General features: G+C 51.9%; 1 protein-coding gene across 3 annotated transcripts; it reads left to right on the forward strand.

Annotated features, from left to right (window-relative positions):
* Window positions 1-23: 23 nt before the first annotated feature.
* On the forward strand, window positions 24-16,857 carry NMNAT1 (nicotinamide nucleotide adenylyltransferase 1). 3 transcript variants are annotated; one of them, XM_040987882.1, is made up of 7 exons: window positions 24-93; window positions 1,287-1,421; window positions 3,290-3,398; window positions 10,992-11,162; window positions 12,398-12,581; window positions 14,835-14,974; window positions 15,524-16,857. In XM_040987882.1, exons 2-7 carry the CDS (start codon window positions 1,362-1,364, stop codon window positions 15,937-15,939), a joined length of 1,080 nt encoding a protein of 359 aa, XP_040843816.1. In that variant the 5' UTR covers window positions 24-93; window positions 1,287-1,361; the 3' UTR covers window positions 15,940-16,857. The 3 variants fall into 3 exon arrangements, with proteins under 3 accessions (XP_040843816.1, XP_040843817.1, XP_040843815.1); XM_040987881.1 differs by lacking the exon at window positions 24-93 and adding an exon at window positions 110-292; XM_040987883.1 differs by lacking the exon at window positions 3,290-3,398 and having other exon boundaries at window positions 28-93.
* Window positions 16,858-21,465: the final 4,608 nt, after the last annotated feature.

Below are 21,465 nucleotides of genomic sequence, written 5' to 3' on the forward strand. Positions count from 1 at the left end.
CTGGGGGCCAATCAGCGTGCGGCCGCGGTGTTCTCCGGACCCGCGTCCGGGTCGCCGCAGGACGCTGTCTGTCTGGGCTTCCCGGAGCTGGCGGTAAGCCTCGAGCCCTGCGGTCCCCAGCGCGTTCCCTCGGGGCGTCAGTCCGCCCGGGACTCACGCTGTGCTTCCACGCAGTGGACAGCCCGAGGTGGCGTGGGCCTTAGGGTCGAATGCCACGGCCCCGAGGCGAGGTCAACAGGTGGCAACCCCCCAAACATTGGCCACAGGGAACTCCACCCTGAGGCTTCTGCAGGTGGGCACCCCTGGATTTGGCGATGAGGTGATTGGGGTCGGAGAGGAATAATGGGTTTGAATCGACGTTTTTGTTACGTGTCTTCCAACTCTGCAAAAGACTAGATGTGCTTTCCTGCAGGCTGTTTGACATGTTTTTTTGTGTGTTTTGTTTTAATGAACATGTCTTTTCGCTTACTATATGTGGAGACAAATGTGGGTTTTTCATTTTAAAAGATTTCTTCACTTTTATTTGAAAGTCAGAGAGAGCTCTGCTGTCTCACTTCCCAAAAGGCCGCAAAGGCCAGCAGAAAGGAGTGGTCAGAAGCTCGGAGCTTCTTCAAGGTCTCCCAGGCAGGTGCAGGGGCCCAAGGACCTGGGCCATCTTCTGCCCTCCCAGGCGATAAGCAGGGAGCTAGGTCAGAAGTAGAGCTGCTAGGACTGGAACCCATGTCCATTTGGGTTGCCGGCACTAGAGGCACAGGCTTAAGCCTTGATAGTCTCTCACAGCTCACCTTTGGAAAGTAGCTTAAGAAAAGTTACCCAGAAGTTGGGTTGGAAAGGTTTCTTGAAAAACTTTTTTTTTTTGAAAAGCAGAGAGAGAACTCCTTGGGTTGGTTCGTTTCACTAAATAGCTCTGTCAGTTAGGTACAGCCCAGCCTGAAGCCAGGAGCCTGGGGACTCAGTCTCTAGATTGTCTCCCATGTTGGTGACACAGACGCAAGAGCCAGAACTCGAACCCAGGCACTGTGTTGTGGGATGCTGGCATCCCAAATTTCACCTGAACCCCTGTGCCAAATTCCCACCCTGGGTGGAGATGTTGTCCTAGGACCAGGAATTCGCAGGACAGCATCAAATACAGCTTTATTGTACAGGTGTGGTCGCTGGCATGACATTGCAGGTGCCTAGGACAGACTTCCAGCTTCAGTGTTGTACAACTCCTCCACCAGAGGGTATAGTTCCTGTCACTTTTGTCAGACCCTGGAATTCCTTATCCCCCATCCATTGTTTTTCAGGATTGCGCTTTGGACATGAAGTCGCTTTTCTAGCCCACCTTAGGGAAGACTGTTAAATTCCAGCCACACGTTGGAATGGTTCTAGCAGCATATCTTTGCAAAACGCTTCCAATTCAGAGGATTTTCTTGATAAAAGTAAGTGCCAATTACCTTTCATTTTTGCTAGGTGGCAATGAGGGGACACATCGATGCCTGGATAAAACGGAGCTCAGTGGCTCACTGTGCCAAGTCAAACTGGAATTATGAGAACTATTTGAAGAATGTGCTGGATCAGCACTTTTCTCACAGTATACTTCCCCTAATGTTGATAGTCTGTCATCCTACCCAGGCATTTGTGCTGGATTTTGCAATTTATCTGAAAGGCAGGAATCTTTGATTCATGAATTCACTTGCCTAGTGCCCGCAGCTGCCGATGCTGTGCCAAGCCAAGCCTGGTCAGGCTGAAGCCAGGGGCTGTGAATTCAGTTTAGCTCTGCCACACAATGGCAGGACCCCAACTACTCCTGCCTGCCACCTCCCAACACACACACGAGCAGGAAGCTGGGATTGGGAGCGGAGCCAGGTCTCAAGCCCAGATGCGCAGTACGGGATTGGGGGCATCCCAAGGCGCGTCTTGCCCACGTGCCGGAACCCTGTGGCACTGAGCCATGGTGAGGATCACATGAGTGCTTAGCCCAGCGTGTGGCCCGTGGGAACAACTCAGTGAAGCCTGTTACCGTCATCATCATCCTTCTAGTCAGAGGAGCGTGATGAGATGTAGGCTGCCAAGGAACGGACACATCCGCACGGGGAGTACAGGTGTCCCTGCTCGGGGAGAGGCCAGGAAGGAAGATTCCGTGAGCAGGAGCCTCACGTGTGTCTGCCTCTGTTGTCAAGTTAGCACACACGGCTCGGATGAAGGCAGCCACCCTTCTGTCTTCTGTTTAGGATTCCATAGAGGGAGTCCCGCAGTGTCTGCTTTTGTGCCTGGCTTCTTTCACTCAGTATGCATGTGAGATTTATCTGTAATTTATTACTTATTGCTTATTAATATTTCAATCTACATAAGTAAATATGTAAGTTTGCTCATTCATCCATATCTCTCTAAAAAAGATTTCTATTATTTAATTAAGTTATTTATTTAACATAAAAAGATAAAAAGAATTCCCATCTGCTGTTTTTTGTGTTTTTTTTTTTCCAAGTCAATCAAGGCTGTAGGGAGCAAGGTAGAAAGTTCAGGGAAAAAAGAAACTTCCTGAAACGCTGTCATAAGGTAACCTGAGATGTGTCTGATGTGTTAGCATGTTCGGGGGTGAAGTTCAGAGTGTAAAGTTTGTGTTCACAGATGTTGTTGCTTCCTATCCCGACAAAAAGACTTGAGGAATGTTTTGCTGTCAGGATGTTGGAAGCAGTTAAGGCAAGATCCTCTTCTGCCAGCACCACTACTGTTTTGTCTTAAGCTAATGTGATTTAGCAGAAAAATGCAAATGTCTTCCTCCCTCCCGTAGCTTTCGAAAACTTGAACTAGATTTCAAATAAAATCTGAACAGAAAGCTAAAAAAATCCAACTGGAGCTTCTCATTTGGAGTAAGCATGCTCAGGGTGGGAACCCTGTGTTTCAGTTCCTCCTTATCCACTGTCGTCGCTTGTTAGCCTGTAAAGGCAGCTTTCTTCCACATGTCTGACCCGCAGTGCTTCCTGTTGCGTGCTTTGTTGCCAGCTACCATTTCCTGTAGGAATAGCAGGCTAGGAGAAAAGCTAGGAGGCAGGGTCAGCCCGTCCAGGTCACTTCTGAGAGGGAGGAGGCCAGCAGGATTCAGGGGGCAGCTTCAGGCTGTTGGCTTGGCCTCTGGCCTGGGACAGGCCACCCTGCACAGCCGCAGAATCCCCAGGCCTGAGAGAAGCGCTGTGGGATGGAGAGTGGGCGGTGATGAGTCGGAGGGGAGGCCTCCGAGAGGGGCTGCTTTGCACACCCACTCTAACCAGCCCGACTTCCGCTCCTCTCTGCTCTTCCTGTCCCTCAGGTTCTCGGACCCCCTGTCCTGAAGGAGCCAGGGCTTCTCCGGACGGCTTACCAGCCGTGCTGGGGTCCTTACGTTCCCTGCAAGACTGGTAAATGTTGGACAACGACAGGTTAGTCGGGGAAGTTCTTCGCTCACCTGTGGAAGCCAGACTGCTGACTGACAGGAGCACAGACAGATAGTAAAGTTCGGGGGTCGTTTTTTCCTATATTTGAGAGGAGAAAGAAAAGCACGATGAGAAATACTTTCTTTGTCTTTTATCAGAACATGTGTCTGAAATGCTGACACATTTAACGATTTAGTAAGAGCTGGGAGGCTTGCTGCTTGGTGCACCCCACTTAGCCCAGCAGCGCTGCTGCCAAGGAACAGCGCGGGCACCTTCGCAGATGCTAGGAAGTGGAACTTACCCACAAAAGGAAAAGTCCCTGGTGGGTTCTTTTTTAAACTTTCCTCATAGGACTCTCAACTGAGGCACATGTCTGATTGGGAATTGCATTTGTACAACCCTCTAGTTGGAGTGTCAGTAGAATGTAAACCTGAAGACTACTGGTGTGTTGCTCTCAGCTAAGCTTGGGCGTCCATAGTGAGTACGTACGCAGTCGGAAGCCAGAGCCGTAAACACCACAGTGCAGACTCCTGCTGCAAAGGATCCCACACCGAGGACCGAGAACAGCCCCCTCAGGGCCTGGGGGACTGGCTCGGCGTGAGTCAGCAGCACCGTGAGGCCTGGAGGGACAGGGAATAGCGTTGGCTTCTGGGATGAGCCATGTCAGGAACATGTTGTTCTCACCTTGTTTTTGAGTCAGTGCATCAGTGACAGACAGAGATCTTCCATCCGCTGGTTCACTCCCCAAATGCCCTAACAGCTGGAGCTAAGCCAGGTCAAAACCAGCAGTGAGGCACTCCCTGCTGTTCTCCCGTGTGGCCAACCACTTGGGCCATCAGGCTGTGCCTTCCGAGGTGTGTCAGCAGGAAGTTGGAGTGAAGGCAGAGCAGCATTGGGACAAGGATGCTGCGACCACAAGCAGCACTCTACACTACTGACAGTGCTTCCTCCCTGTGTTCTTTAAAAAAAAAAATATTGATGTACTGATTTAAAAGGAAGGCAGATACTGCCCATTTGCAAGATGCCTCCTGTTTGCAGGTCCGCTCCCCAAGTCAAGCCAGGAACCCAGCTCAATTCTCCCACACCATCTATCACTGCCTGCCTCCAGGCTCCACGCTGTGGGATGCAGGTGTCCCTAGCCACCAGGCAAGTGCCTGTCCCATACCTCCCACCCCATTCCTCAGGAACTTTTTAAATAAAAGTTCTCTTTAGTGAATTTTTAATATGAGGTTTTTTTCTTATGTTTTAGCCTGTGAGTTAAAGAACAGAAATCCTGTTTTTTAAATTAAGTAGAGGGACAGAGTTCTCTCAGCCTGTCCCCTGATGCGTGCAGCAGCTGCAGCTGGGAATGCAGGTCTGCCAAGGCATGGCGGGAACCAAGTTAACTTGAGCTGTCACTGCTGCAGGTGTGTGCGTGAACAGGAAGCAGGAGTGAGGAGTGAACAGGAAGTCAGAGCTCACTGCGGGAAGCAGGTGTCCTGACTGATGCCTTAGCCACCGGGATGGACGTCTGCCCTGGAAAGCCCCTAGCTTGGTCATTTTTGTTCTAGCAGTGTCTGTCAAACAGAAGACACTTCACAGGTGCCTCCCCGGGGATTCCACGCTTACCAATTGTGAAGAACGTCAAGATGATGTGACCAACCAGGTTGGCCAGGAGAGGTTGACTGCAGTACCGGGAAGAACGGGGCCTGAAAACCAACACACTGGGTCATAGCTTGGTTTAGTATTACTCACTCCGGGAAACCAAAACACCCAGTAACCCCGGGATCTTTTATATATCTATATCGATATCGATATTTTATTTATTTGAAAGGTGGAGAGGCGGAGGCAGATGAGAGAGATGGTGCTCCTCTCCTTAAATGGCCACAAGTGCTAGGGCTGGCCAGGCCAAAAGCAAGAGCCCAGAGCTGCTTCTGGGTTTCCCTGCTGTAAGCATCAGCCCTCAGGTAGCTTGTCTCTGACCGACTTGCTTTTCTGTAGAGCTTTGCCTCTTTCTATCATGAGTGCAAACTAATGCTTGAAAAAGTCCATAAGCATCAGTCAGAGTTCACTGTCTTCACTGATGGATAAAGGATACTTACAGTTTTTCTAATTCATTCTAGTTCAGTATTTTGGGGGAAACTATTCTGTCTTTTTTTTTTTTTTAAGATGTATTTATTTGAAAGGCAGAATTGCAATGAAGGAGGACTAGAGAGAAAGATCTTCTACCCACTGGTTCACTCTCCAGATCTGGAATGATCAGGGCTGGGTTAGGCCAAAACTGGGAGCTGGAGCTCCATCCGGGTCTCCCACGTGGGTGACAGGCAGCCACAGGCACCCAAGCACACAGACCATCCTTCCTCACTGCTAACGGCATGTTAACATGTGGCTGGTTCGGTGGTAGATCAGCTGGGACTCAAAGCAGTGCTCAGATGGGCTGTCAGTGGCTTAGCTGGCCCTAGAATTCAGGCTTTCTTGAGTGAAGAAATGCACCGTCCTGGACATAACCTTCCCATAATAGATGCTGGTCACATTTTTCCTACCTCCCGACTAATTGGGGTCTCAATTCTGATTGTTTTTTTTTTTTATCAGTTCTACATTGTTGTGAGTGTGATTTTTAAATTTTGAATGAATTGAGTTGTATTTGCCTATTTTTCTCAGTGACAGATGTTAACACTATTTCTTGCTGCCCAGCGCAGTCTGTGGCAGCCTATGGAGGGAGGCTGACGTGGGGCCGTGTGCTTCTGTCTTCCTCTCCCGTATGTCCCTGGGGGCCTGTGCTGCAGGTGTTAGCACATGGCCTCTGGGGAATCCACTGCAACACCAGTGCCCTCACTGTCTCCCATGTAACGGCTTCTTACATTGTAAGCAGTGGGTGTGGCCCACAACTAGACTCCATCTGCCCACATCTCTGGTGTCCTCCCTGTGACAGATTTTTGACTATTCAATGCACTCAGGTAAATAACAGCGGGGTCAGGAACTATGGGGCAGGTTGCAGGTAAGCAGGTGCCAGGGACCCCAGCGAGCTCCCAGACCACAGCCACAGGTAAGCCACACGCACTGAGCTGCTTGCCGGGGCGGGGCCTCACCTGAGCAGGACGTAGAACTGCAGGACCAGGGTGGCGATCCCAAGCAGGAGCACCGTCACCTGACTGCAGGGGACACAGCGCGTTAGGGTTTTGTTCCTTGTCTCGTAGAGGTTCTGTTTTGTGACAATGTGACATTAAACCACAGAAGGAAACATGGCAGACAAGTTGAGGTCCATCCTCTTGGAACAGAGTTATGGCTAATGATAACTACTTCAGTGAGAGTGTTGGTAACCACCTGTTCTGTCAGCCTGTGCCATGTAGCAGGTTTTCTTGATGCTGTTTCCTGGGGACTCATTAGGCCCCAAGTTGCATCACGGTGACTGGAGTTGTGTGTGAAGCGGCCCACACTAGTATTCATCATGATAGGTGATTAGATGTGAACCATCTCATTTAGTAGGCACAGCAGTCTATTAGAAAGAAACAGGAGTCCCTATTTGACAAAGAAGGAAAGTGAAACGTCTTGCTCAAGGACAAGCAGCTGGTAGAAGTAGGTGGTGGTCCAGCTAGGACGGAAACCCATGGCGGGGATTCTCAGCCACAACCCTGTGCTCTGCCGGCTCTGCCAGCTGTGCCAGCTGTGCCTCCTGCCATGGGATTCACGTTGAGTGTGATGAACTGCAGTACACACAGCAAAGCGGCTGCTCTTGCTGCTCAGCTGAAATGTTTCTTCTCCTGAGTAGATGTGTGCTCATGATTACATGGCGTATCAGAAATTCTTCCTTATTAACTGATAGTTCTCTCTCTTCCTTACAATAAGCTGTTATTATTCACCTTGACTTTTTATTGATTGGCTTTAGTGCTGAACGACTAAAGAAATCAAATATACCATATAGGACAGAGATGTATCTTCAATGACGATATTTAAAAGAATATGTAATATCAAAATATATCATCCCAAGAATATTTAAAATATAGGCAGCATTGTTAGGACAAGGACAGAGCTAGCTACAGGCTTCAAGATAGAATTGTACAGGCCATAAACATCCCTTTAGAAGGGAAAATGCTGGAAGGGGGCTGGCCAGTCCCTGGCCCAGCTGGCTAGTATATGTGTCATTGTACTGTGCGTCCTGAAATGAGAAAAAGAATGCCATACAGAATTCACCTTGCTTTAAGAAAAGGCTGATGCTTAAAAACTGGTTCAGAGTTTACAAAATACCCATTAATATTTACACTTTAGTATTTTTAAAACTTTGAAAGATCGGTGATTTTAAAATTAAAAGTCAACTGTAATTAAACTTGAGGATATCACGTGTGGGTCACCCCGGACAAGGGAGAGACACTTACAGCCTGAGCCAGTGAGATCTCGGCAGCCGGCAGTGCAAGTGGTAGGCAGAGTGGGCCAGGCAGAAGTGAATCATGGGAACACCAGTCCAGGAGCACCCGGAGTGAGGGAGGAAGAGCCAAGGCCGTCCGCGGAGTTCTGGATGTCTGCAGCCATTCGTCCTCAGCCCGCCGCCAACACCTGCAGGAATTCAGGGGCAATGCTCGCAGTCAAGTAGGGCCCGGCCGTACTGTGCACCCACCCTCGTTGCCCTCATTCCTCTTGGAGTCCAAGCTTGAGCTGCCTGTGTGCACAGTGAATGAATAACGCTGAACAGGATATTGGAGACCACTTGGGCTTTCTTTGTGCTGGGTGATCAGCTTCCCTGGCCCTTCCCAGCCCCTGGGGGATGGCCTGGAAAGCTGATAGCTGCCAGGAGGGCCCTGTGTGCCTTCTCTGTTTCAGACCTGAGGCAGCTTGCTCCCTGCAGGCTGATCCCCATGCTCTCAGCCTCGCCTTGGCATGCTCCCATCTCACTGTCTACAGGAGCGGTGCCTGATGTCTGAGCTGGGTGGAGTTGGGACTAGAACAGTGTCAATGGACCTCAGCCCCTGACCGTGGTCCTTCAGAGGATGCTCTGTCACTGGCAGATGGCCTTATTTCCCTGTAGGGCCCAAGGCTGCATTAACTGCCACTCTGTAACACAAGGTGTAGAATTCAGTGACAGTAGTGAGTGATGGGGGCAGCGTGCGCCCTGGTATTGCCCTTAGGATGACAGCTGACAGGTGTGGGAAGGAAATCTCTCTTACCCTTGCATTCCTGGATGCCATGCTGGGCATAGGGCTTCCTCTCAACACTTGGCACTGTCCCTTTAATCCCTGCATGGTGTCTTGTTAGAGAAGTCCTTCAAAGTGTGTTGAATAAATGAGTATTATTTCCTTCCCCATCAACACTTCATAAATCGGGGCTTACCCTCCAGCTTCTCTTGGTTCCATCTGGCCAGTCCTGTGACGTCTGTCCTCGGCATCGCCCTCCTGCAGAGAAGAGCTGCACTGGAGTGTGGTGCCAGGCCAGCCTGACAATGCCGTGCTCCAGGCTGGCCTCACTGTGCTGTGGCCCCTCACTGTGCTGTGGACCAGCCTAGCACTACCGGGATGGGTTCCCTCATGATCCCCTGCTTAACAGACGAGGATGCTAAGGAGGATGAAGTGATCCAGGCAGGTGCACATGACTAAGTGAGGAGTTTAAACATCCGTATCATTGTTTTTCCAGACCCTGTTGTCAAGCCATTGCTCAGAAGCTTTCAGTCCCCATGCCCGGGGATTAAATTCATATTTGGCTCCTTAGCTGCGAGAGGGCATTTCCCATCTAGCATGCCCCAGTTGATCTCCTTTTTCCTTGGAGAGAGAGCTTAAGAGCCCAGAAACCTGAAATCCAGCGCTAGCTGTGCTGCTCAGTAACCTAGACCAATGAAAACACAAAGTCTGAACTAGAGCTACTTGATTGAGCCAGGAACCATCCCAAGAACTATTGGGGCAGCTCTGCATTATCCTGGTCTTTTTGTTGTTATTGTTTGTTTTGTTTTTTAAGATTTATTTATTTTTCATTGCAAAGTCAGATATACAGAGAGGAGGAGAGACAGAGAGGAAGATCTTCCATCCAATGATTCACTCCCCAGGTGACTGCAATAGCCAGTGCTGCGCCAATCCAAAGCCAGGAGCCAGGAACTTCTTCCAGGTCTCCCACATGGGTACAAGATTCCAAGGCTTTGGGCCATCTTTGACTTCTTTCCCAGGCCACAAGCAGGGAGCTGATGGGAAGTGGTGCTGCCAGGATTAGAACTGGCTCCCATATGGGATCCCAGTGCGTGCAAGGCAAGGACTTTAGGCAATAGTCTACTGTGCCAGGCCCTGGAAGATCTTCCTCTCTGTGTACCTGTCTTTGCAATAAAAAGAAATAAATCTTCAAAAAAAAAAAATGCCCTCCAGAACTCTCCAAAATATTTTTTAGTAGAATTGCATTGTTGCTGTTATAAGTCCTCAGAAGGATCATTTTTTTTAAAGATTTATTTTATTTTTATTGGAAAGGCGGATATACAGAGAGGAGAGACAGAGAGGAAGATCTTCCGTCCGATGATTCACTCCCCAAGTGAGTGCAACGGCCGATGCTATGCCGATCCGAAGCCAGGAGCCTCTTCCGGGTCTCCCACGTGGGTACAGGGTCCCAAAGCTTTGGGCTGTCCTCGACTGCTTCCCCAGGCCACAAGCAGGGAGCTGGATGGGAAGAGGAGCCACCGGGATTAGAACCGGTGCCCATATGGGATCCCGGGCGTGCAAGGCGAGGACCTTAACCACTGCGCCACCGCGCCGAGCCCAGAAGGATCATTTTGAACTATGATTTGTATATGTATCAATTATTTTTTTAAACTTAATAATGACAGTACTATTTCATTGTTCCCTGGGTAGGGGGCACTTACCAAAGAGAGAATGCAGAAGTGAGTGATTCGGGGTGAGGTGGGATGGTTCTCCGAGTGGCTGGCAGGGAATGACCCCCACCAAGTCACATGCGCTGTAACTCCAGAGTACTGAGGGTTGACGAATGTTCTCTGCACATCTTTCCAAAAGCAATCGCAGGTGAAACAGAGCAAGTCAGAATGGCATCAGACTTTTCAGCAGTGGTGTTGTGTGCTGGGAGACAGTGCAGTACCTGTATTGCTGCAAAAGGAAATAAACTCAGAAACTGTTGGAAGTTATTGGATTGAGAAGGATTTTCTTAAGCTGTCTGTTACTGAGGGAGGAATGAGGACACGATCAGACACAAAGTATCTTTAAAAAACATTTTTATTTGAAAGGCAGAGTTACAGAAAGAAAGAGAAAAAGAAACCCTCATTCATTGGTTCACTCCCCAAAGCTGCTGGCTGCTGACTTCATTGGCCTGGGCCTGGCCAGACTGGAGCCAGGAGCCTGCCACTCCACTCGGCCTTGGTTGAGCTCAATTTCCTGCCAGCGTGCCTGGGAATGCAGTGGGAGATGGCCGAAGTAGTTGGGCCCCTGCCATTCAATGGGAGACCTGGATTTTCTGGATTTCCAGGGGTCTGACTGCAGCTGACCCAGCCCTGGCTGTTGAGTGTTGCATGAGCTAGTCGGAGGAAGATCTTTCTCTCCATATCCTCCTTCTCTGTCACTCTGGTTTTCAAATAAAATTCTTTTAATTTTTGTTTTTTCTTTAAATGGTCTGTAACTGAGCTTATTTCATCTTTTTGCTTTGTAGATAACAAGGGAGGTTCTGGAATTTTCCAGTTAGAGCAACAACTTCCAGTTCTGACCATGGCCAACTCAGAGAAGACAGAAGTGGTTCTCCTTGCTTGTGGTTCCTTTAACCCCATCACCAACATGCACCTTCGGCTGTTTGAGCTGGCCAGGGACTACATGAGTGGGACAGGTAGGCACAGAGCCAAGAGCCGCTTGCGCTGGTTGACCTCTGTAGTGAGGTGGGTTGCCCAGCTTGTGATCTGGGCACAAACCTGCAGCCTGACCTTCCTGTGTGGGCACCCATGGTGAGAAGAGTAAGCTGTGTTCATGGGAGGATTCAGCAGCAGCCAGCCTACTGCCCATTGAAACAAAAAATGCAAATCTGTCAGCTTGTAGTGCAACAGAAAGAATTATGATGATTCTGAAATCTTCAAAATAAGTTGTTTTATTTATTTGAAAGGTAGAGCCATAGAGAGATTGGCCATTAGCTAGTTCACTCCCCAAATGCTGCTAACAGCTAAGGGCTGTGCCACACGGAAGCCAAGGAGCCTGGGATACCAGCCAAATAACCCATGTGGGGGACAGGGACCCACATGCGGGGGCGTCACCATCTGCCTCCCAGGGCCCACTTTTACAGATCTGGGTCAGAAGCAGAGCCAGGACTTGAACCTGGGAGTGCCAGTGTGGGTTGCAAGCATTCCAGGCAGCCGTAGCCACAGTGTTCATCTGAAATTACACAGTGATTAAGGCTTTTTATAAGGTAATTTGGTAATATCAAATGTAAGCTGTACAGATGCAGGGAGAGCTGGTGGTTAGCAGTGACATTAGTTAGCTCTTCATTACTATAAATGATGGCACAGGCTGACTAGGAAGGCTGTTTTTTTGGCTCTCAGTTTGAGAGGGTCACAGTCCATGTTCCACTGGCTCTGCTGGGTCTGGCCAGCTGGCGAGGCCGGAGGAAAGCAGTGGCCAAGTGTGTGCAGAGGGGCAAGCAGTGGCTAGCCCTGAGACACAAAGAGCAGCTCGACTTATGGAACACCAGGCAGGCTGTCCTCCGTGAGCCCGCCCCCCGGGACCTGGGGCCCACTTTAGCACACCACGCTTGAGTCCGGCCTCCCTGCACCACCAGCCCGTGGATTTGGAGTCTAAAGGTCTGTGTGAATTCAGGAATTGACTCCTGTTCACACTGGAGCACAGAGTTTCCATTGGAGAAGGCGGAAGATGACAGTAGTGTAATTCTGTGAGTGAGTGTGTGTGTGTGTGTGTGTGTGTGTGTAACTAATAACACAGAATAGCTAATTTTACATCATATCACCATTAATCAATAAGGGAAATCTCTTATAAAGAAGCAGGATTTGTAATTCTAAATCAGTGTTGATCACAGTATGGCCTGTTCACCTGACATCCGTTCTGACTTTTCTGCAGGGAAGTACAAAGTCATCAAAGGTGTCATCTCCCCGGTGGGCGATGCGTACAGGAAGAAAGGCCTCATCCCTGCCCACCACCGCGTCATCATGGCGGAGCTGGCCACCAAGCACTCGGACTGGGTGGAGGTGGACACCTGGGAGAGCCTGCAGAAGGACTGGGTAGAGACGGTGAAGGTACTGAGGTATGTGGGTGACCACTCTGTCCGTGCTGTGGGCTGGGCCGTGAGCCCCACGTGCTGTGTGCTGTGAGGGACAGAGGGTGTTAACTGTGCCCTTCTGGGGTGAGGTCATTAGAAGCTCAACCATAGCAGCCAAGGGTCCCTCCTCGAGTTTGCTGAGGTGGGGCATCTGCTAGGAAACAGGAAGGCCCTGGGCTGGCTGTGCCCCAGGTGCCAAGGGCCCAGTGGCAGGAGGATGTTCCCTCCTGTCATTGGTCTTCCTCTGTGGAAACCCGAGAGGTGGGCACCGAAGGAGCAGTGTCGGTGCTGCTTGCCCACGAGCAGGCTTGAGTTTGTGAGTTCGCGGATCAAGGCCATGACAGCATTTGTGGGGTTTTCACAGACCCCTCTGCTTGTGGTTATGAAGCAGCTCAATTCTGGGTTCAGAATAACTTGTAATTATTTCTTAGATTATCTTGAGTATAAGAGGTTTGCTGAAAAACGTTTCTGTCTGAGGTCTGAGGGTCCAGGACCTTCCAGTTACTGCTGGATGGGGTTTGACACGAAGTAGGAGCCACTCTGGATGTTTTTGAAGTTGTTGGGTGTTTTCTAAGGGTGTTTGCAGCAGAAGGAATGGGAACATGCGGGCAGCAGTTTCCACTGGCAGGTGGGAGCCGGACTCCTCGGCTGTACCTGGAGCTCAGGGACCTCACCAAGCTTCAGTCGCTGGTCCTGCTCCAAGACCTCGCAGACAGACGGTGGCCTTGGGCTCTGGCCCTTGGTGTCAGGGAGCACCGGGGCTGGAGCTGGGGTACAGTGGCTACAGCCACCATCTGTAATGCCAGCATCCCATATTGGCCCTGGTTCAAGCCCCGCCTGCCTTGCTTGCCCTCTGGCTCCAGGCTAATGTGCCTGAGAAAGCAGCAAAAGATGGTCCAAGTCCTTGTTACACACCCACATGGGGGACCCTGTCCTTTCTCTCTGTAACTGCCTCTTAGCCTTTCAAATAAGCTTTTTAAATCTCTTTAAAAAGGAATTTTCAGTAGTATATTAGTAGTGGTAGCAGTAAGTAGCGGTGGAGTGACCAGGACTCCAATCAGTACCCATATGGGATGCTGCCATTTTAGGCGGTGGCTTAACTTGCTGCACTACGGTGCCAGCCATTCTGCTGCTGCTGCTGCTTTTCCTTTTTCTCCTTCTTTTTAGATTTACTTATTTTATTTGAAGAAGTTACAGAGAGGGGTGGGAGAAACAGAGAGAATGTCCATCCACTGATTCACTCTCCAAATGGCTGCAGTGGCTGGAGCTGGGCCAAGTGAAGCCAGGATCCATGGGCTTCCTCTTGATCTCCCATGTGGGTTCAGGGGCCCAAGGACTTGCGCCATCCTCTGCTGCCTTGCCAGGCCATGAGCACAGAGCTGGATCAGAAGTGGAACAGCCAGGACTTGAACCAGTGTCCGGATGGGACAACAATGCCACAGGCAGAGGATTAGCCTGACCATTGCCAGCTCCCACCCCTTCTTTTTTATTTATTTGTTTTGAGTTAAAAGGTAAAATGGCAAAGAGAAAGACAGGTCATTCACTGGTGTACTTCCCAAATGGCTGTAACGGGCGGATCTGGGGCAGGCCAAAGCCAAGGCCATGGCCTCCAACCTGGTCTCCCACACGGCATTGGGCCTTCTGCCATTGCCTTCCCAAGTTTTGATGGAAAGCTGGATCAGAAGCAGTGTAGCCAGGACTCAGACCTGCTCTGTTAGTGAGTGCTGGTGTCACAAGCAGAAGCCTAAGCTGCTGTACCACCATGCCGCCCTGATAGAGCTGCTCTGTAGTGACCAAGGCAGCCATCTCTCAGTCCATTGTCTTCGGTGTCACCTGTGTTCCCGAGGCTGTGTGCTGGGGCTGCAGCTCTGAGCCCCTGCTTCTTCCACTGTTGTGAGGACAATATTAACCACGCTCAGTGTTACGATTTGGATGGGATAATCCCTGTAAACCGTTTAGCTTGGTGTACTTGGTGTCTTGTCAGTGTAACAGATGCCCGGGGCTGCGGATCCTGGGAGCCACCGTTTCCTGAGCTCTCAAGGACCCCCTCCTTCCTGTCCCTGCTAGCCAGTGTCTAGCCCTCCTGGGAAGGGCCATTCCAGCTGTATGGGCATGGGTACTTGTTGGTGTTTCCGCCCCAGCTTGTACCTTGGAATGGAGGCTCTTGGGCAGGGCTAGAGGGCTGTCATCCCTGAGCAGCATCAGGAGAAGTAGGGCCCTGCTTGTGGTGTTTTACAGACACCATCAAGAGAAGCTGGCGGCCAGCTGGAGTCAGCAGCAGAGCTCGCCGGGGCTGGAGAGGCCTGGGCGCAAGAGGAAGTGGGCGGAACCAAGACCAGATCCCGGTCAGAAGAAGCTGGTGGAGCCAAAAACAAAAGGTTTGTGTGTCTTACCAGGACTCTAGGACAGTATTGAGAAGGTTCTGGAGCTGGACCCACCCCTTTTGTGTGTTCAGGTCAGATTCCGCGCATGGGGGTACCTGGGAAACGGGCAACAGCGTGTGAGCTTGTTTCTCCCGTAATGGCCCTTAACTTTCCAGTTGTCGTGGATCTCCTTTAGGAGTCTACATCTGCTGAGTGTGCATCCTGCTTCCCAGAACACGTGTTCGTGTGGCGTTGTTAGAGGAGTAAACCCTGGGCCAGTGTTGTGTGCAGTTAACCCGCACCTGCCATGCTGGCATCCCATATCAGAGTGCTGGCTCCAAGGCGTGGCTGTTGGGCTTCCGGTCCTGTTTCCTGCTGTTGTGCCTGGGAAGGCAGCAGATGGGCCACATGGGAGACGAGAGTGTAATTCCTGGCCCTGGCCCAGTCCTGGCTGTTACATCCATTTAGGAGGTGATCAGTAAAGGGAAGATCCTCCCACCTGCACTGTCCCTAAATCTATAAAGAAAAACTCCAGGCCTGCAGTGGCCTTCTTCCCCTTGGCAGGTGTGCCCAGGGTGACACTGCTGTGTGGGGCCGACTTCCTGGAGTCCTTCGGCGTCCCCAACCTGTGGAAGAAAGAGGACATCACGCGCATCGTGGCTGACTTTGGGGTCGTCTGCATCACCCGGACTGGCAGTGACGGACTGAGAGCCATCTATGAGTCGGACGTGCTGTGGGAGCACCGCAGCAACATCCACCTGGTGAACGAGTGGGTCGCCAACGACATCTCGTCCACGAAAATCCGCAGGGCGCTCCGGCGGGGCCAGAGCATCCGCTACCTGGTGCCCGATCTTGTCCGAGAGTACATCGAAAAGCATGACTTGTACAGTTCCGAGAGCGAGGACAGGAATGCCGGCGTGGTCCTGGCTCCCCTGCAGAGGAACACTGCCGGGGCTCAGGTGGAGGAGGCCCGTAGCTGACGGTTCGCACCTCCCTGGCAGGATGGGGGAAAATCTGTGCTTTAGTAACAAGAGGCAGACTTGTGATCCTGTATCATGAACTAAAGCTCAGAAGTTGGATGAAAATCAGGAGAAAATTAAAATCAGATTATTTTCATTGTATCAGAAGTTGTTAAGGTGAATGTATGGTATTTTTTTTTCCCAGAATATGCAAATGCTCTTTGAAACAGGTACCCTAAAGGTCAGGGAATTTTCAGTACAATTCACTCCAGAGGGTTTCCAAGACCCTTGGCACTGCCTCATAAGAGAAACCACAAGAGAACCCCCAGGGCTGCAGGGGCTCGGGATTCCTGGCGCTAGGCGTGTCTGCTGCTGGGCGGGATCCCTCAGAACAGACAAAGCAGAGGTGTGTTGGTCACAATTTTTAATTTATACATTAAGAGACAAAGGCACATACTATAGACAGCTCCCGTCCACTGCTTCTCTCCCCCAGGCTGTAACCTAAACCAGGAGCCTAGGACCCGATGCCAGTCTCCCACGTGGCTGGCCAGAACCGCCACACTTGAGCCATCCCTTCTGTTCTCCCAGCTCCAGTAGCAGCGAGCTGGAGTCAGAGCAAGACCCAGCAGCCAAATTCAGGCACACGGGCTTCTTAGCAAGCGTTCATCCACAAAGCGGTGTTTAAACTAGTGGACTTGTAAAAGGATTAACAGTGCCTGCTGTATAATGGAAAGCTTGTGACTGTGCCAGCAGGGACATTCCAGTTATAGCGGGTTCTCTCTGGACACACCAGAATGACCAGCCACCCTTTCCTGAGCCAGGGCCATCTGGAGCCCCACCTCTGGAAGCAGGGCATGAGGCCCCAGGCCTGCAGGATTTGGAAATGTGTGTGTGTGTGTGTGTGTCGCAAAGGAATAAGTTTATAGAAATTCTATGCTAGAAATGGTTAAATTTCTATTGTACATAGAGATTTTATCTTCTATTTTTAAGATTTATTTTAATTTTTTTATTCCAAAGTCAGATATACAGAGAGGAAGATCTTCCGTCCGATGATTCACTCCCCAGGTGACTGCAATAGCCGGTGCTGTACCAATCCAAAGCCAGGAGCCAGGAAACTCCTCCAGGTCCCCCACATGGGTGCAGGGTCCCAAGGCTTTAAATTCAGATATACAGAGAGGAGGAGAGACAAAGAGGGGATCTTCCATCTGATGATTCATTCCCCAAGCGGGTGCGATACCCAGAGCTGAGCCAATCAGAAGCCAGGAGCTCTCTGGGTCTCCCACACATGTGCAGGGTCCCAAGGCTTTGGGCCGTCCTCGACTGATTTCCCAGGCCACAAGCAGGGAGCTGGATGGGAAGTGGAGTTACCAGGATGAGAACTGGCACTCCCCACCAAAAAAAAAAAAAAAAATGAAAAACAAAGCCCAGATAGGATGTGCAAGGCAAGGACTTTAGCCACTAGGCTACCGTGCTGGGTCCTCCCAATTTGATCTTACCCTGCATGTGCCAGTATGGGCAGCAAACGGATCCAGTCCATCCGGCTCTTGTATACACCTAAGGGTGCTGCAGCTTAGCTCAGCCCAACCGGCCCTATGACCTAGTCCACACAGGTTCTGCTGCCTTGTCCAGCCTGGCCCACCCCCAGCCCCGACTTCCATGCTCACCAGCAAGAGATAAGGCCCTTCAGGGGTGCCCAGTTTCTCTACTAGGCCTACTTCCAGCCCCGTATCTTGCGCTTTCCAGGGGGTACTGCAGTCCAGTCTAACACAACTTGCATCCAGTCCCAACATTTGCTGACAGTTGCTGCAGCAAAGCCCAATCAGTCTGTAGTGATTCTAACTCATTGCGCCAGCCGATGCGGTGGTCCAGCTCTCCTGCAGGCTGATAGGTGTTGTAGCCCTGCTCAGCCTGGTCTGCTCCCAACCCCAGTTATGCTCACTAGTGAGAGTGGTAGCCCTGTAGGGGAGCACCTCAAAATCCCCTACCAGGCTTCTCCCTAGCCCAGGGTCTTGCATGTGCCATGGGTGCTGTGGCCCTGTCTGGCATGGCCCACCTTATCTCAGCATTCACCAGAGGGTGCTGTGGCCTATCCCAGCCCAGCCAGGCCCCAGTCCCAACTCTGATGTGAACTGGCTCATGTTGTGGCCCAACCTGTTCTGGCCTGTACTCTAACCTGGCTCTCACACCTGCCGGTGGGTGCTGTGGACTGACTCAGCCTTGCCCACCCTCAGATCTGACCCACACATATGCCAACAGGTGGCCTGGGTTACCACCAGCCTCAGCTCCCATGCTCACCAGTGGGGGCTGCATCCTAGCAAAGGAGTTCCCCAAGCACTGTATCTCATTTGCACCAGTGGGTGCTCAGCCTGACATGGCCCATGGCATCCACCGGCAGATACTACGGCCTAACCAGTCCACATCTATTTTGTCTTACTGGTGGGTGCTACAGCCCAGCCCAGCACTACCTGGCCCAACCCCAGATCTGGCTCTCCTGTGGATCAGCAGGTGCTATGACCTTAGCCCCACCTGTCCCAAACCCACACCAGCTCTTGCAAGTGACAGCAGGTGCTGGAGCCTAGCTCAGTCTGGCACACCCCAAGACACAGCCCACACACATGCCAAAGGATGCTGGAGCCTTGTCCAGCCTGGCCTGTCTACCGTCCAGTTCTCACGTGCACCAGTGAGAACCACAGCCCAGGAGGGGAGTCCCTTTAGCTCCCTAGCCAGGCCCACTCCCAGCCACATTTCTCACATGTGCCAGTGGTTGTTCTGACCCAGCCCAGCATGGCCCATCCCCCTTCTTTGCCCTTGCAAAGTGTATTTAGGGACTGATCCTGTTGCATCAGATGCTGCAGCCAGGCCTGGCTCAGCCCACTCTAGTCCCAACTCTAGCCGGTGGATGTTGCAGCCTAGCCTGCCCAGCCTGCCCCATCCCTGACGCTCATGCCAATTGAAAGGTACAGGAGTCTAGCCCTGCATGGCCCACACCCCGTCCTAGCTCCCATGTGTGTCAGTGTCGTTTGGCTTGGCCCAGCCTTTCCCAGTCAGTCTCCCGGCCAGTCCAAACATCTTCTGACAAGTGAAGTCGCCTTACCTGATCTGGCCCATACCTGAACCCAACTCTTGGGCTCACCAGCAAGAGTTACAGCCTAGTAGAGGAGTTTCCCAAGTTCCTCTACCAGGCTCACTCCCCAGACCTGGATCTCACACGTGTCAGCAGATGCTAGGGCCCTGCCCAGCATAGTCCAGCCCCCAGAGTTCAGCCTTTGTATGTACTTACTAATGGATGCTGTGGCCCAGCCTGCCCCACACCCAATTCTTAGGTACACCTGTGGGTGTTGCAGCTTGGGTAGCCTGGCCTGCTCCCAACCCCAGTTCTCATGAGTGTTGGTGAGTTCTGTGGCCATGCCTAGCTCGGCCCATCACACCCCTTTCCTCCCTCCCCACCGTCACCCCAATCTGCCACACACAGAATTCTCAAGCAAACCAGCTGGTGTGCATGTGGGGCCTGGTCTTCTGGAGAGGTGGCCAAGGTGGTGTCTTTTTTTTTTTTTTCAGATTTGTTTTATTTATTTGAAAGGCAGAATTAGAGGGAGAGAGAAGCAAAGCAATCTATCTGTTGATTCACTGCCCAGTGGCCACAATGGCTAGGGCTTGGCAGGGCCACAGCCAGGAGCCAGGCACTTCATTCAGATCTTCCAAGTAAGCATAGAGGCCCAGGACTGCTATTGCTTTGCCAGGCGCCTCAGCAGGGAGCGTGTTTGAACCAGAGCTCCTATAGGATGCCGTCATTTATAGACAATGGCTTAACTAACAATGCCATGGCTGGAGCTTCAGTGTCTTTTGGAAAGCCACCCCTGGCATGTCATGTGATCTGCACAATGGCCCCAGGGCCGTATGTGTCCATCGTACTGCAGGCCTTTCCTGTCCCATAGCACACACACCCTGCTCAGCCATGAGTGCCTTGGCCTCAGGACGCACTGGGGGTGGCATGGGGTGGCACAAGGCACCTGTGTCTAGGGACTGACCCTGTTGTTACACTGTTTATGTGTCAACAGCTCGGTGCACAGAACCTGCTGTCTGGCGAAGCAGCTAGTGTCCTAGTGAGGTCATTGTTAGCCCGGAGGACCCAGGGGCAGGCGGAAAGTTCTAGATGGCGCCAAAAGTTTCCCCCAAGAATAGCTGCAGCTGCCCCACAGCAATTCATAACTGTTGAACTATCAAAACCACTTGAGCAAGACCCTCGGAGCATGCCCTACCTCGGGGACCTGGGATGGGTGGGAGACTGGGTGGGGCTTCTCCCTTTACCTCTCCCTTTAGGTGGAGCCAACCAATCAGAAGATGACACTTACCTTTACATCAAGCCCCTTCATCACCAGGTCCCCCAAAGGCTCTGCAGACTTGACTCTGCAGGGCCTGCTCCAGGCATGTCAGCCAGGAGTGACCACTGCTCTGCTCCCCAACACTGGCCATCCTGTGGCATCTGCCTGTCTACTCTTACATCGCTTAAAGTCAATGTTCTGATTTGAAAATCAAAATTACAGAGAGTTTCCATCCATTGGTTTGCTCCCCAAATGGACACAATGGCATGGACAGGGCCAGGCCAGATCCAGGAGCCAGAGGTGGGTGCAGGGATCCACGCACCTAAGTGCTGGGTCTTGGCTTTCCCAGGCACATTAGCAGGGAGCTGGATCAAAACAGGAGCAGGGGCCCAGCGTGGTGGTTCAATCGCTACATTCTCACCTTGCAACCGCTGGCATCCCATATGGGTGCTGGTTCATGTCCGGGCTACCCCACTTTCCATCAAGCTCCCTGTTGGTGGTCTGGGAAAGCAGTGGATGGTCCAAGCCCTGGGGATCCTGCACCTGTGTGGGAGACCTGGAAGAAGCTCCTGACTCCTGGCTTCGGATCAGCTCAGCTCCGGTTGTACAGCCACTTGTGGAGTGAACTAGCAGATGAACTGAGGTTCTGGGGACATGCGCAGGTGGAGACACGGGGAGAACCTTCACCGCTGGACTCACGGGTCACAGAGGCCAGCAAGCCCAAAGCCGCCTGGCCGTAAGCTGGAGAAGGCTGCGGCTGACGGCAGCTTGGTGTCCAAGTGTGGATCAAAGAAAGGGAGGGCAGGTAGCTGGGAAGACTTCCCCTTCCCTGGGGTCTCAGTTGCATCTGGCCATCGGCCAACCAGATGACGCCCACCACCTGGGAAGGGCGCAGCGTGGGTGCTCACTCGGATGTGGACGCCCACCCTGGCCACCCAGGGCCCCTGAAGTCAGGACGCTGGCACACAACATGCAGCTGTCTCCACTGCGGGTGATTACGCCCAGGAGAGGGCAGCGCGACCTCCCACGGAGAGGCAAAGCAGGGAAGCCCCAGCGTGGTGGGGAGGGGGAAGTGCGTGGGTGGGAAGCTGTTGGAGGGCCTTGAATGCGTTTTGGGAAGAACCATCCATTCTCCCTTCTTCCCGCCCCACGCATGCCCAGGGAGAGGCGCGCGGCGGCCGCCAGGGGGAGCACGTCGCTGACGGGCCGGGCCAAGCTCCCCGCG

Source organism: Ochotona curzoniae, unplaced genomic scaffold (genome assembly GCF_017591425.1).
Source record: "Ochotona curzoniae isolate NIBS_2020 unplaced genomic scaffold, NIBS_Ocur_1.0 contig_4792, whole genome shotgun sequence".
NCBI classification, from domain to species: domain Eukaryota; kingdom Metazoa; phylum Chordata; class Mammalia; order Lagomorpha; family Ochotonidae; genus Ochotona; species Ochotona curzoniae.

Excerpts from the sequence above, each read along its gene's own strand:
- NMNAT1 (XM_040987882.1), top strand. The coding sequence starts at position 1,362 with ATGGTTCTAGCAGCATATCTTTGCAAAACGCTTCCAATTCAGAGGATT. Across the intron at positions 3,399-10,991 it reads TAAATGTTGGACAACGACAG|ATAACAAGGGAGGTTCTGGA; the intron begins GTTAGTCGGGGA and ends TTTGCTTTGTAG. Across the intron at positions 12,582-14,834 it reads GAGACGGTGAAGGTACTGAG|ACACCATCAAGAGAAGCTGG; the intron begins GTATGTGGGTGA and ends GGTGTTTTACAG.